Source organism: Lipotes vexillifer, unplaced genomic scaffold, assembly GCF_000442215.2.
Source record: "Lipotes vexillifer unplaced genomic scaffold, Lipotes_vexillifer_v1.1 scaffold312, whole genome shotgun sequence".
Classification (NCBI taxonomy): Eukaryota; Metazoa; Chordata; class Mammalia; order Artiodactyla; family Lipotidae; genus Lipotes; species Lipotes vexillifer.
The window spans coordinates 425,623-441,286 of record NW_006789251.1 but is presented as its reverse complement, the minus strand read 5'-3'; the positions used below and the strand labels follow the sequence as shown (position 1 = coordinate 441,286).

Here is a 15,664-nt window from a genome sequence, read left to right as displayed (position 1 = left end):
TGCTGAGGTTCGTGAACTGGTCCCAGAAAAACCCCACAGGTAGGATGTGTGGAATCCAGGAGGCCTAGAGTCAGCAGGGAAGTAAATTATGAGGATAGCACGGCAGTTTGCACTGAGTTTCTTCGTGCTCGCTCGGAAAGCCACCGATCGACCCTTGGAATAAGGATGGAGTGTATTATTTTCTGTGGATGATACAAAGGCTGGAATGAAAACTGGCATCGTCATTTCGAGTACAGAGAGGGAGGGAGAGAGACGGGAAGCCTTTGCCGAGGGAGCTACCTAGACATTTGGTTTCACTCTCTGCTGGGGAATCTACCGTAGGCTCATCCCTGTAAGCAAAGCATGAGATGGCAAGGGACCAGGTCACTTGATTACGGAGCTCCTAGAAGAGTTCCGATCCTCCAGGAGCCCTGTGGTCGTGGCAGTGGGCAGGGGGTTGGTCTGGGAGGGTCCTCAGACCGTGCAGCTTGAGACGGGCTCTCTGGAGACACTGACCCTGTTGTTCTGTCTTCCACCCGCCTCGTCCCCTGTCCCCTCCCTCTCCCCTGCCGCCGACCGTCTCCCTCCAGGTGAGCACGCCTACAAGTGTTCTTGGTGCGCCTTTTCCACCATGACCATCAGCCAGCTGAAGGAACACTCCCTCAAGGTCCACGGAAAAGCCCTGACCCTCCCCAGGCCGAGGATTGTCAGTCTCCTCTCCTCGCACGCCCACCACTCCTCCTCCCAAAAAGCCACCCCGGCCGAAGAAGTGGAAGATTCCAATGGTAAAACCGGGCTTCCGAGCCGCCATCAATCATGGGTGGGGGGAGGTGGGCTGGGGTTAACGGCCCATCCTTCTTTCTAGAGGAAAATCTGACACGAAAACCTGGCGGTTCAAGTGAAGGAAGAAACGGGAAAAGGTTGGAACAGTATAGACATTGGAGTTGGAGGGTGAAGTGAACTCGGTGAGCATCTGTTTGGTGCTGAGGCCAGACGCCCCTGCACTGGTGTGCCCGCTGCTTGTGGAAAAGAGCACGTGTGTGATGGGTTCGTGTTGGATTCTTCCGCCGTGGTTGTGAGCAAGGAGGAGGATGAATACCAGGCAGATTTCTTTCTTCGTTGACTTTCTTACTTATTGATATCCTGTCTTGTCCTTAAAAATACGTGTGCTGTGAAGTGTTCGGGGTGCCAGATGTGTAAGTTAAGGACAGAATTCAGAGGGACTGGCATGGGTGAATGGGTGGGGGCATGTGTCTGATGGGGTCACAAGATAATTTAGGGGTAACGTAGTGATTTCTGTTAACGGCTGAAGGATGTCGTGGAAGCGTCATTTGGAAGGAGGGTGTAACTGCCCACTTTTGGAAGCTTCAGACTAAATCTGGGAAGCCCTGGAAGGGGTCTCCTCACTGGCAGGCAGTGTAACGAAAGCTGTAGGAGAGAGAGAATGAGAGCGAGAGACGGCGGGTATGGCAGAGCGAGCAAAGGATGGCTTGTTGTTTTGATCCGCCCAAGAAACAGAAGGGTGTTGATTACTCAGCTCACCTCAGATGACTGCAGAATCTCGTGCTTAGGAGAGGAGGGAGTCTGGACATTCTTAGTGACGTAGAAGACCTGAGAGCTGCTCTCTTCCGTGAGCCTCTCGTGCTGGAATCCCTTCTGCGGCATCTCTGGTCACCAGTTATCTACCCCCTAGCCTGAATACTTCCCAGGTCACGGAATGGACTATTTCCCAAGGTCTGCTACTAGGTCCTTGAGAGGAACTTAGTGGGCTGGCAAGAAAGTTCAGGGGCTCTTTGGAACAAAGGCTTGGCTTTGAATCTTAACTTCTCTCAATGCCAGTTGTGTTTTCCTGGGCAATCTTAGCTTCCTAGACTCACATGACAAATTGGATAATGATACCTACCTCATGATGGCCTTGAGAGATTAATGAGAAAAGGTACATGTGTAAAATGCCTAACACAACACCTGACACATGTAGGTATTTAATAAATGGTCGTGTTATTCAGCACTTTACATCCTTTGAAGTTTTGGCTTTTGAGACCATTTACGACAACTATGAATTCGGGGTTATTTTTAATGTAAGGGTTTAAAAAGATAGAATCCTGAAGTTCTGACAGCCCAACATGTCCATGTGGGCTGGTTATCCAAATAGCAAAAGCGTAAATGAGGAATCTTCATTCACAAGGTCTGGGCGAAGACAAGTGGGAGGAAAAGAAAAGGTAAGTCCTGGGATTAAAAGCTGTCGTTACTGAGTTGTGGAACTTGGTGGCCTTTGCTTTGCACATCAGTAAACACCAGCTTCGTTGCCGGTGTTCCTGTCTTGAAGGACTTCTGTTTAACAATGAAGGCTTGTTGTTACGACGGTGGCTTGTAATGAATGAAGTGAGCGCGCTGTCTCCTCAGCTGTTGTGTGGCAGTCTAGCCTGTGTGTGTTGTTGTTTTCCAGGAAAACTTAAGAGTCTCACAGTGAGGGGTGGAGAGGAGATGGGGGGAGCATGTGTGAAAGGCCACGGAAGATGTCCCCTTTGCACCTTGAGATTCTGTTCATTGTAAGAGATTGGTATATTGCAACAAAAGGCAAAATAGAATTTGATGTAAATTGTAAGGTCTTGTTTCACATGATTGTCAATGAATTGCTTTCATCTGAAATGGAAGCTACGCTTGTGGAACCATTTGGGTGAAATTGATACATCCAAACACCATTCCCAGCAAAGGCTTTTCCTGGGACATTTCTCTCCATATTGTACCTTCTTTTCCCTTTGTCCTCCCCCCGCCCCCCTTGGAAGGGTGGGTCTTAGTCTCAGGACAAGGGAATCCCGCAGACTACTCGCTGCATGGCTTGCCTCCCTCTGTGTAGGCTGAAAAAGAGTTCCGTCAACTTCCTGAGTCTGTACTTTCTGCCAGGAGGTGTGCAACGCACAGAAGAATCATAAATGGATACAGTGCCATTCTGGCCACCCAGCAGCTTAAAATCAAATGTTTAGACGGTATTATCAGCATGGTATTGAACTAACCACAGCCCTAAGCCTGAAGCCTAACCTTTTTGGGGCTGATTTCAGGTTCTTGGAAGCTAGACTAGGTTAGGACCTTGGGAGGAGGGTGGTCGCAGAAACATGATGATAATGATATTGAGTAACTCTCTGCATAACGCCGATAGTCTGTTCAGCCACAGGGAGGTAATTTGGCAAAACATATAAAAGTGTTTTTCTTTCTTCTTCTAAAGAAAGAACAAAATGAATGTGAAAGCTCTGGGTGGCAACTCTTTAGTGAGGCCTACACAGAACTCACTGGACCTGTGCTATTTTTAATGTATATAAATAACCTGGATCAGTGGGTCCACAGTGATTTGTTTAATTTGGGTGAGGTAAACCCAAAGGTTTAAGGTGGGGTAAACAGAAAAAAGGCATCAAATGGGCTGCTCTCATGAACAGACAGAGTGGAAAGAAAAATTAATAGTGCGTCCGTTCAAAAGATATTTTCGTGAATCCTTCTGATGTAGGTCTTGCAAGGTTTTGGTTGCCCAAGAGTGATGGGAGAGGTTGAAAATGGGAAGGCTGTCTGCTAGGGAGCTGAGTGGTGGATTCCTAGAAGTGGCTACATCTGGGGCACGAAAAAACAGCTGTGGGGCTAGGCAGTAGCCTGTAAATCACGCCTTGAATGGTGTTTGAAACACGCATGTGAAATCCAGTTGCACATTTTAATAGGGGGAAGCTATAGGACCATTGGCCCTCAGTTAAGGTTTCCCACGCTGCAGATGCCAGGGCGCTCTGAACACAAGAACCAAAAATGTGTTGCAGGCCTCGGGGGGAGTAGAGATCCATAAAACCAGGGAAATCACCAGTGTGTCCTTGGCTTTCTGATCCCCTAGTGAGGGATGTGAATAAAACGACTGGACACGCTCGCTGCTGTGTGCAGTGGTCAAATGCTTGCAGTCTTGAGAGCGAGCCAGCGTTCTCCGGTAGAAGGAAACGGTCTGAACAGGAAGGTTCTTCCCTAGCTGCTCTCCCTCCCAGTGCAGAGGGGAACCCTATAAGGGAGGGAGGCTGGGAAGGCAGATGTGAGAAGGTGGAGGGGTGATTTCGCTCCCACTGCCTGGCCGCACACGTGTTCTGGACGTAAACAGAGCTCTTAGGCTCTGGGCTGTCAGTCTTGACATGTCTCACCAGCACGTGGATTCTATATGCTCTCCGTGATTGGCGGTTGGAAAGAAGAGCAGTGCTGATTCTGTGTATAAGATAATGGGAAATGACACTTAATTGCTGTTCTAAACAGTGCATTAAGGGGAAATCATAAGGTTGTCAACAAGAGGAAGTGCTCTGCTGTGTTTGTGTTTACTGGGTTCTTTCTGCCATATAAAATAGAGGACTGGGTTTTTTCAGGCTTTTTCCGAGTCTGTGCTTTCAGTACAGAAAAACACACATATGCATACATCTATAAAACAAGAAAGAAACTAGAGCAGTGTAGTTTCATTATGAGATTTGTTTAGGCCTGAGTAGTTCCACAGTGCCTGGGCAGTGGATACGTAATTTAAAATTCAGCTCTATCCTTTGTAAGAAGTCGGGCCACTGGTGACGTTCCATCTTTTTCCTCCCTCGAGTTTCCCCTAAAGATAGCTGATTTTATTTCTTCTCTCTGTCCAGTTATGCTGTACAGAATGGCCTGCTTTAGGGCAGTAGCTAGCGTGGTACGCTTAAACCAAAAATCGGACACGAAGACCGGGTGCAAAATAAATAAGGTGTGTGAGAATTAGATAGTTTTTTAACCTGTGTCCTAATGTCAGCCTAGGGAAAACACCAAGAACTTTTGGTCATGAAATCCTTCCCCTTGTAAGATAGATCTCATTGTAGCCCACCCAGCAGAGAAGTCTTTGCTAGTATGAATTGGTAGAAAAATGTAAGGAGCTTTGTGATTTTTCTTTTTTAATTTTTTTTTTCATTTGGCTTCTCGGTTCTAATCTCTAGAATAATATTTGATAAGCACTATTTTTATCAAGGCATCTCTCATCAGAAAACCACAGGCACTTCTCATGTCAAAATCCAAGTCCTCTGCGTTGCATTCACAGTTCACCACTCAGTCCCACATTCTCCATCCTGAGTGGTCTCTCCAACAAATACTTGTGTTTCCAACCATCTCTGTACTTGCTGTCCCCAGCATCTTCCGCCTTCCTTTCCACTTCCATGCATCTGAGGAAGCTCTGCTGGGAGCTTGGAAGGATTTCTTCCTTGTCTGCTTCTGTCTACCAGTCTCTGAGTTTAACTTCTAATAAAGACTGACGTTTACCAGCTCCAGCCCTACTCTGATTTCTCGTCGATTGATGATCTTCTTGGTGGTCATTTGTACTTTTGGACATGCTGTTGGTTCTGTCCTCTAATTTTCCAACGGGAATAGTTAGGTAGATACTTATTAAATACTGACTTCTTTTAACTGACCGACGATTTCTTGGAGGCATCACAGTTTTCAGTTCAGTTAATTGTACCGAGTCTCCTAGCATGTCTGACCAACTCCACAGAACCACGCTGTACAACGGTAAGTTAATTTCATTTCCATTTAAGAGGCAAGTTCAAAAGACAGATGATCCAAAGATGAAACCTTAGGGATTGCTCTAAGAGAAGCTTTCTGACACATCAGTCTGCCAAGAGGAAATGATCTTCCTTGACCAAAGAGTGTTTCCAACTTTATCATTGTTCCCTGGATAATGACACCTTCTGTAGAAGTGGGAAACTGAAGTTTGAGACAGGGTGTAAGCCTTTCCAGTACTCACGAGGAGACAGGAAGTGTGGTGGCACTGGGGAGATGGGCATTACCAGTGTGGTTACCTGGTAGCAGAGCGCCTTGGAGCAAGCTCTCTGCGTCTGTGTCAAAAAACATACAGTGTGGGCTTCCCTGGTGGCGCAGTGGTTGAGAGTCCGCCTGCTGATGCAGGGGACACGGGTTTGTGCCCCGGTCCGGAAAGATCCTACATGCCACGGAGCGGCTAGGCCCGTGAGCCATGGCCGCTGAGCCTGCGCGTCTGGAGCCTGTGCTCCACAACAAGAGAGGCCACAACAGTGAGAGGCCCGTGTACTGCAAAAAAACAAAACAAAACAAAACAAAAACCATACAGTGTTTGGTTGCTGTTAAATCCAGTTCGGAGAAGCTATAGAGTGAAACTGACCAACAAAACTCATAGATTAGTAAAAATCTTTTACTCTCCCTGAAAATTTTGCCCACCAGCCTTTTGACATAATATATGGGTTAGAGGAGACTTGTAGTGGTTAATTTCTACAAGCCATAAATCAAGGATTGGCACACTTTTTCTGTAAAGGGCCAGATCAAAAATACTTTCAGCTTTGTGGGCCATAGAGTCTCCGGTAGAACCACTTAACAGTGCCACTGTAATGTGAAAGCAGCCGTAGACAATATGTAAACAGATGGACATGGCTGTGTTCCAATAAAACTTTATGTGCAAAAGCAGGGGAGGCTGCATTTGGCCCATGGATTGTATGTTGCTGAACCCTGCCATAGATGACTGGTGGAAAAAATTACAGCAATACCCATGAAATTAATCCTGTCTTTAATAAATGTCATTATAGACCTTTATATTTAACATATAGACTATTTCTAGATGTCACTTAAAATATAACTTGACCTAAATATATTCTTTGTTTCATATATGAAATGTAGGGCATTAAGTAGAGCTTTAAAACTGTTACTGTGTGAATTACACTTATGCTTGAAAGAAAATCTTCTCTAAGAATTGTATTGAGTCTGGCGCCAAACTATCAATTCATTTAACCTTGACTGCAGCAATACTTGACACTTAAAAATTAAGATCTGAGATGCCTGCTTTTTGAAGAGAAGCTTTTCAGATTTCTAAATAGGTCAGACATAAAATTCAACCTTTAAGAGGATCCAATTAGTTGCTAGGGCATCAGACCCTTCCACACAGGTTCCAGTTGCAGTCAGATTTCTCTTGGGGTGAAAGAAAGAAGAATGGATTCTTTAAAAATGACTCCTGAGTGAATAATTGTGAAATACAAAGATCTGCGTCGTTTATAGCACGTGGGATACAAGGCATAATTTCAGTGGCTTGGCCGTCGTTTTTGTTTTTTAATTAATTATTTATTTATTTATTTTTGGCTGCGTTGGGTCTTTGTTGCTATGTGCAGGCTTTCTCTGGTTGCGGTGAGTGGGGGCTACTCTTCGTTGCGCTGCATGGGCTTCTCATTGCGGTGGCTTCTCTTGTTGCGGAGCACGGGCTCTAGGCGCACAGGCTTCAGTAGTTGTGGCACGTGGGCTCAGTAATTGTGGCCCGCAGGCTCTAGAGCGCAGGCTCAGCAGTTGTGGCACACGAGCTTAGTTGCTCTGCGGCATGTGGGATCTTCCCGGACCAGGGCTCGAACCCGTGTCCCCTGCATTGGCAGGATTCTTAACCACTGTGCCACCAGGGAAGCCCTTGGCCATTATTTTTTAATAGGTTATGCTGGTCTCAAAATTATCTGACCAGAGAATACTAACCTTCTCTTTTTCAGAATTTCTACATTAAAATTCAGAATTTCTACATTAAAATCTGATCTAGAGTTTATTTTAGTGCTATTATGAAGAGTGGCATTTCTACTGTAAAGACTTAAGAATCCCGTAACTCCAGTGGTGCAAAGTGGTACAGATGATTCCACATCTTCTATTAGACCTCCAAAAGTCTTCAGCGGTTAAATTATAGACCTTGCCCTCATCAGCAAATAGGGAGCCTACGAAATTATCACTGCCCTGAAGTCGAATATCATGTGATAGACCCTTCCCAAGAAACCCACCTGCCTGAGATTTCTGTGACTTTCTGAATTTGCCACAGTTTCATGTGCCAAGGATTGAAAAACATTTCAAATATAAGCTTTCCATGTCCTGGGAACTCAGTCAACTCGCCCATCTCCCTCTTCCTATGCCAAGAAAAACATTTGTTCCTCAGAAGTACAAGCATATACTACCCAACTCATTCAGAGCTAGTTCCTAGCAACACCGGAATTTGCTTCATAATTCCACAGCTGACTTTTGCATTTCTTGGTTGGAGGTTACCTTAAAGTCCTCCAGAACCTCAGTTGTGGGAAGTATCTAAAAGGAAGAAGAAATTTACTTTATTCTTTGGCAGAAAATATATTCAGTAGTTAGTAAAATCATCTAAAATTATCTCGGGTCTTTTTTGAAAGGAAGATTTTTTTTTTTTTGTCTTTTCATTGCCCACCTTGATTTTTTTTTCCCCCTGGAACCAGAGCTAGATATTTTAGTGCAATTTTATTGAATATAAAATCCCTTAAACTCTTTTGAGACTTCTTATGATTCATAGGTCCTCTCCTCTCTTCCAAATACTGTTCTGCACTAGAGGATTTTATACAAGCAGAGGGAAGGGTATTGCATTTGGGAGGACTAGTGTGTGTGAGCCATGATTCAGAGGTAGATATCCTGGGGCAGCTTTGCTGGAGCAGAGGGTATGTCCCGGGCAAGATGGGCATGTGAAAAAGAATTGTTTTTAAGAGCCGAGATGAGAAGTTGCCAGAAATAACCTTCTTGAAGCAGCTATTATTTATTTTTTAAAATAAATTATATGAGTTTTGGTGGTGTGGCCCAGCATGTCCAAATGATGTACGCATTTTCTTAATTCATTCATAATCCTAAATAATATTCCTACTGAAAAATTCCAGTCGTGGTACTTAAACAAAGACGGCAAGATAAAGACTGGCCAAACTGACGTGAAAGGTTCAGGTAAGTTGGATCTGCTTGCCTTTTACTGAAGTCAGTCCCTTGCTGTTTATGCCCAGGAAGGGATGTGTTCCTGCCAGAGTGCTCCTCTGTTTCGTAAGTAGTTTCATAGTCATCAGGGTCAACCGAAAAGAGGTGTTTGGCTAAGAATACAGGGCCCAGCTAAGGTTTTATTTACCTGTGCACTGCTCTTGGAGAAGTCATTCCAGGGCTACGCTCTCCAGCTTCCTCGGGGACACAAAATATTCTTACCTGCCTCATGGAAGCCACCTCCTATGTCATCTCTTATGTTCATGTGCTGTGAGCCCTCCACCAAAGCTGCCGTGATCGCCCCATCGAGCAACACAGGATGACCTTCTCAACCTTTCCTGTAGTCCTTGATTTTTAGCACTCCTAGTTATTTTTTTCCCCATGACCAGTTTGAAAGTCATCCATTCTGGGTTATTATAAGGTTTCTGGCTGTCGTCTCTTGGTTTAATTCTGAAGTGGTAAAATTAATCATAATTTTTATTTACTTCAGCTGACTGCCTTAAATTTGCCATCAGATTTAATATGTCTGATGAATCAGAGTTACAAATTATTATTAGTCTCATTTTATAGAGAAGGAAACTGAGACTGAAATGATGAGTCCCAAAGTCATAAAACATATATGTGGTGGACCTTGTCTGAACCCAAAGCTTATGCCCTTAACCTTTGTGCCATTTCATCAAAGAGTCGCAGCAGAAACACACATCCATAAATGAGCCAGAGTGGAGAAGATGAAACCTATTCTTACATGTCTGGGGGCCCTGGAATCTTCCAAAGGAAAATAAAGCCAAATTTTATTGTTGATGGATATTTAGAGCTTAAGTTAATAAATACGTAGAGTTAATTAGAACAGCAGAATATAACAAATGAGAAATTTTGCATTTGGATTTTATTGGCTGCAGCCATGGAGAAGAGAAGGAATTGATGAGTCCTGGAGGGCTTCTTGGAAGAGGTGGGACTCAGGCTGGGCCTTGAAGGGCGAGTAGGATTTTTCTATGGGCAGATCGAAGTCTATTCCAGATGGGAGGAGTATCAGAAGTGACCAAACTTAGGGCTTCCCTGGTGGCACAGTGGTTGAGAGTCGGCCTGCCGATGCAGGGGACCACGGGTTCGTGCCCTGGTCCGGGAAGATCCCACATGCTGCGGAGCGGCTGGGCCCGGAGCTTGTGCTCCACAGTGGGAGAGGCCACAGCAGTGAGAGGCACGCGGACCGCAAAAAAAAAAAAAAAAAAAAAAAAGAAGTGACTAAACTTAAAGAAGGGTTCCTGGGATGGCAAGAAGACCAGTCTGGCTAGAGTGGAGGGTGTGTAGGAAGGTTATTGGGAGGATAGTTGGCGAGATGAGGGGAGGTAGAACCAAACTGTAGGGGTAATTAACACCAGGAAGAGGTCTTTTCGTTGTTAAGAAGCTGGGCTAAACAAGGAAGACCAGCAGCGAGGTCCCTGTCCCCTTTGGCAGTGGGAGGGTACTTTTGAGCTATGGGTGCCTGATGTTGATACCTGTAAGTCTTCAAGAATGAATGTGCATTAAAACTAGTCATAGGAGGTAGTTATCCCTTTTGAAGATGTCTGCATAGATTTTTCCTCCTGATGACAAGAGTAATACCTACTTAGGATTAAAGAACAGCTTTATGGCAATACATAACATAAAATGTGAGGGCCACCCATAATGCCAGCCTCTCTGCACGCAAAAGAATTTAATAACAGTCTGCTGTAGAATCATCTAGATGTTTCTTCTTTGCATATACAGACAGGCTCTGTTTTGTTATTTTAATTTTTTTCCAAAACTGGGACCACAGTATACAAACTACTTTTTTTTCATGTTTTTGTCTTTACTTGGAAGATTCTATCACTATTTGAGTCACCATAGTTTTAAAATGTGAGGGTCCATATCTCAAAACAAACCAACAAAAATGATTCCCCTTCAAATCATAAACATTGAGTACTTAAAGGCTTCAAGAATTTTTGTGTGAATGTGATATATGTGTTTAAGATGGGAGTCTCAGAATTATATAAGGCCTTTGAGGTTTCGCCAATCAAAATTACACTCGTTTATTTCACTTTAAAGGCTCATTCACCTTCTAAAAAATTACTTAAGTAAAGTCTCTTTTCCTACTGCTTAAGACTTAATACATTTGAAATACTGGCAAATGGTCCATAGTTAAATGACAAAATCAAGATTACAGACTGTCTAGACTGTTCAGAGTAATGAGCTGAAAATGAGATTTTGTTAGGGAATAAATATAAAACATGCTGGGTAGCTTCTGACCTTTGTATTCACTTCCATTACTAGACTTGCCAAATATTCTTATAATTGTCGGTTATCATATCTGTCTCCACAACTAAACTGTGTGCTCTCTGAGGTCAAGGACTATTTCAGAGTCTTAGCACTTGGCAGGCCATTCAATAAATATTTCTTGATGTGAATTAGGGCGGCAGAATAAACCACACACAAGGAAAACAGACAGACAAAACAGTAGTTTGTGTGTGAAAAAGCCTGGGAATTTTAGTGACTGCGAGCTCAGCTGTGTCACACGATGTTTGGAAAAAGCCAGTGGAATTGTGCTGTGTGCACCATGATGTTGCACGTTTCCTTGGTCACACCTCCCTCCTCCAGCTAACTAGCTTTGCCTCCCACCGCCCCCCATGGCAACTCCATCTCCCTCTCAACTCTCTGTGACCAAAGCGACTGATCCCTTTCCTCCGAGCAGCCAAGAAGAGTGAGTGCAGTCCTTCCTTGCTGCTACCTGTTGAGAACATTTTTGCTTCCTTCACTTTTCAAGTGTCTGCTCTCTGCTTATTTCCTTCTTATCTTCTGGAATGTTCCTTCAGCTTCCTCAGTGAAATCAATGCCAGGCTCACAGCCTGCCTTTTTACCCCAGCCATGACCGTCGTGCTCTGGAATTTCAGTATACTAGACTCAGTGGTCATGACTCAGTGAATGTTTGGTTCCTTCAGCTAGAGAGATTCACGTCTTCCTGACTGTGTTCCGCCACCCTTCACCTGTGGCTGGACTCACCATAGCCACTCTCCTTCCGGCATCTCAAACCCGTAAATTCTCTCTGACCACTACCGATCCCTTGTCTAGCCAACCCAGATCCTAGGCTTAGCCATTTCAAAGGGGCTTTCTCCTGCATCCTCGTGTCTCTGCCTCCTTTGTCCTTCTCTGGTTTCCAACCCGCCAGACCCCAACGCTGAATAACCCTCACCTTGCACTTCCTCTGATTTCCACCGGTCTTCCTGGCTCTAATCTCAAGCTTTCCCAATCTGTTTTCAAGGTTATCTTTATTAACCACAAATCTGATTTACTTTTTTTTTATATTGAAGCATGGTTGATTTACAAGGTTGTGTTAATTTCTGCCAGAAGCAGAATGATTCGCTTATGCATAGATATCCATTCTTTTTTATATTCTTTTCCACTATGGTTTATCACAGGATATTGAATATAGTTCCCTTTGCTGTGCAGTAGGACCTTGTTTATCTGCTCTGTATATAACAGCTTACATCTGCTGACCCCAACCTCCCACTCCGTCCCTCCCCCAACCCCCTGCCCCTTGGCAACCACAGGTCTGTTCGCTGTCTGTGAATCTGTTTCTATTTTGTGGATAAGTTCATTTGTGTTATATTTTATTTTATTTTTTATTTATTTATTTTTTTTGTACTTTTTGGCCACACTGTGCACGGCATGTGGGATCTCATTTCCTCAACCGGGGATTGAACCTCCGTCTCCTGCATTGGAAGCACAGAGTTTTAACCACTGGACTGCTAGGGAGGTCCCTGTGTCGTGTTTTATCTTCCACATATAAGTGATTTGGTATTTGTCTTTCTCTTTCTGACTTACTTCACTTAGTTTGATAATCTCTAGTTGCATCCATGTTGCTGCAAATGGCATTATTTCATTCTTTTTTTATGGCTGAGTAGTATTCCATTGTAAAAATATACCACATCTTCTTTATCCATTCATGTGTTGATGGACATTTAGGTTGCTTCCATGTCTTGGCTATTGTGGATAGTGCTGCTGTGAACATAGGGGTGCATGTATCTTTTTGAAATTATCAATTTTTTTTTTTTTTTTGCGGTACGCGGGCCCCTCACTGTTGTGGCCTCTCCTGTTGCAGAGCACAGGCTCAGGGGCCATGGCTCACGGGCCCAGCCGCTCCGCGGCATGTGGGATCTTCCAGGACTGGGGCACGAACCCGTGTCCCCCGCATCGGCAGGCAGACTGTAAACCACTGCACCACCAGGGAAGCCCCTATCAATTTATTTTTAAAAATAAGTTTGCGCTTATTCCGATTTATCCCTCTATAACATCAGTTTACTTATAAGTATTCCAAGGTACTTTCTTGAGTGAAAGAGACAGGCCTGGGGTCACAACCAAGGTGGTAGAAATTGCAGATAGCTGCAGTGTTTACCTTGTCTGTCCCAAAGCTAAGAGTGAATAAATGGAGTGAGGAGCTAGAGTTAATAGCTGTGGTATCACCAATTATTATATTGTACTTGTGAATTGTGATTTTCCTGTTACTCTGATTTAACAGTATTTTAAAATGTTGCCCATGGGTAAGTTTTTAATTAGGAATACAGAGAATGAAAGATGAAGAAATCCACATCTAACTTGCATGCAAACAAGAATAATGCCACCAGTGTGTCTGTTAGAAGGAACAATTGTGATAACTCAATTAAAGGCAGGCAGTAAAGTGTAAGTAAACTTCCCAACTAACACATTAAAATCAGTAATTTTTATATATTGTTAATAATAAAATAAGACCATTTTTGCTGATACATTTACAGTGTACTTTTGCATCTTGGTTATGTTACCTATATAATGAAAGACTGGAAAAAAACAATTGTCTAAAAAATGATTACGTTCAGTGTTAAAATACAGGATAGAATTTTTTTCTCTTCCTTTTTTTTCAGTGGCTTCATTATTATGTGCCTCTATCCCAGTACTTTTCACTACATTTCTGTGTTCTCTAATTTTCTGGGATATTATCTAAATCACAGTATCCCTAGGGAAGAACGTAGGCTACATAGATGTCCACCCACTCTGTGCTGCCAGGGCAGAAAAGAGTGTTTGAGAACTACGGGGTGGAAGGATGGTAGTTCTGTGTTAAGTCAAGGGCAGGTTTAAGATTTTATTTATTTAATTAATTACCATTTTCTAAATGGCGAGATGGCAAAAACAGTGTATGAGAAAACAGCTTTCATAATATACTGAGTAAATTGGTGGTGTTTATACTAATCATCATCAGCCCAGTAAAAGGAGATGACCGTGCTTGAGCTGGTGACGTAAAGCCATATAAAGTTAAGCAGCACGGAGACCAGCCCCACCCCCGCAGCCTCAGACTCTCCCTGTGGACCAGGTGGAGCATCTCTCCTGTGGCCCCTGGGCTTCCTGTCTCCCGAAGCAGTGTGAAGGTGATTAACAGCAATAGGTCAGCAGCACGTGAGACACGAGAGGTCCTGCTCCAGGACGTCTGGTGGCCGTGGCTCCCCTCAGGCACTCCCACTCCGGTGAAGCATGCGAGGGTTCCATAGAACCTCTTCCCCAACTCAGGACGATTTTTTGTCCAGTGTAATTTTCGGGTCGCACTGCAGTACTGGCGCGGAGCATGACTCTTCCTGTGTATCGCTGGGTGCGTTTTGATTGAGCAGATGCCAGGAGGACCCATTTTAACCCAGCTGGAGCTAGTGAAAATGAGGAGCGAATGATCTTTCCAAAACCAGTTATTTGTATAGATCATCCTTCCTTAAGAGTCTGCTCGGGGATGTTGGACACCTGAGTTTGAGGTCCAAATCCAGAAAGTACCACCCACATTGGAGGCCGTGGACCATCCAGCATGTGCAGGCTGAGGCAGAGGGCCTGACTGCCTCCGTCTCACACGTGTGGGCTGAGATAAATCATTGACCTTCCACGATTTCTTACACGTAAGACAACAATGATGCCTACTTTTTGGGGTTATTTTGTGGATAAAATGAGATAACATATGAAAATGCTTTCACATTCTAAATTACTGTAGAAATCTTAGTATTAAAGTAGCATAGTAAAAGCAAATTTCTTGTCAATTTATGATAATTTGTCAACAACCAGAGATGGATGAGGATTTTTTTTTTTTTAATGGAAAAAGAAAAAAACTTTCACATCTTGCCTTGGAAGCTGAATGAAATCTCTTAACATCATGAATTGTTTCTTGGGAGTCTAAAATAATTCAGTGTTTGGAAAGTGGTGCTTAATCTGGAGTCCTGTTGATTTAAATTTCTTTGGACTTTGGGGCTTAATGGAAACCACCCACACAAGAAACTCCTTTGCACTTGATGTCCTAATCGTGTAATGCAGTGATAAGTCCCAAAGTTAGACATTATTATTATTGGCATTAATCAGTATATATTTTAAATTAATGATAACTGTCATTTATTGCGTGTCTGTTAAATACTTTACGAACATTGGTTTAATCCACACAACAATTCCATAAAATAGGAACTTCCATAACCAGCTTCCTGCTGTTTTTGGAAGGAGCAAAATAGTCTTAAGAAAGGTCACAGTTACTACCTGGCAGGGTTGGAGGAGGGTGGAGTCAGCCTAACTCCACAGCTCTGTCTACAGTGTCACACAGTCTCCCTAAATCTTTGTGCTCAGATGTGTTATTGTTCCCTTGGAGAGTCTAGAAAAGGGAGCGCTATGAACCCTGGGAGAGTGCTCTGTGTTTTGAATATTAAAACCATTCTTGGGTAAGAACTTCTGCAGTATTTCCTGCAGTTGCAGTCTTAGCCTCCAGATCTCTTGAAAAGAACCAGTACTCCCAACTTACTCTTCCTCACCACTCGTTCTCTTCTCAAACTGCTGGAGTCTGTGTTCTGCCTTTAGCGTTCTATTGAAACCACTCATGAAGTGACCTGCTGGCCAACCCCAGAGACATTCTCTCTGGGAAAGA

At 43.8% G+C, this 15,664-nt stretch overlaps 1 protein-coding gene across 1 annotated transcript in view; it reads left to right on the top strand.

The window, feature by feature from the left end:
- The window catches only part of ZNF462 (zinc finger protein 462), a 109,113-nt gene that overhangs the window by 18,984 nt on the left and 74,465 nt on the right, over positions 1–15,664 (top strand). Inside the window, exon 7 of the mRNA XM_007462442.1 lies at positions 570–764. Coding sequence (XP_007462504.1) covers positions 570–764 — 195 coding nt within the window. The remainder of the gene's footprint in view (positions 1–569; positions 765–15,664) is intronic.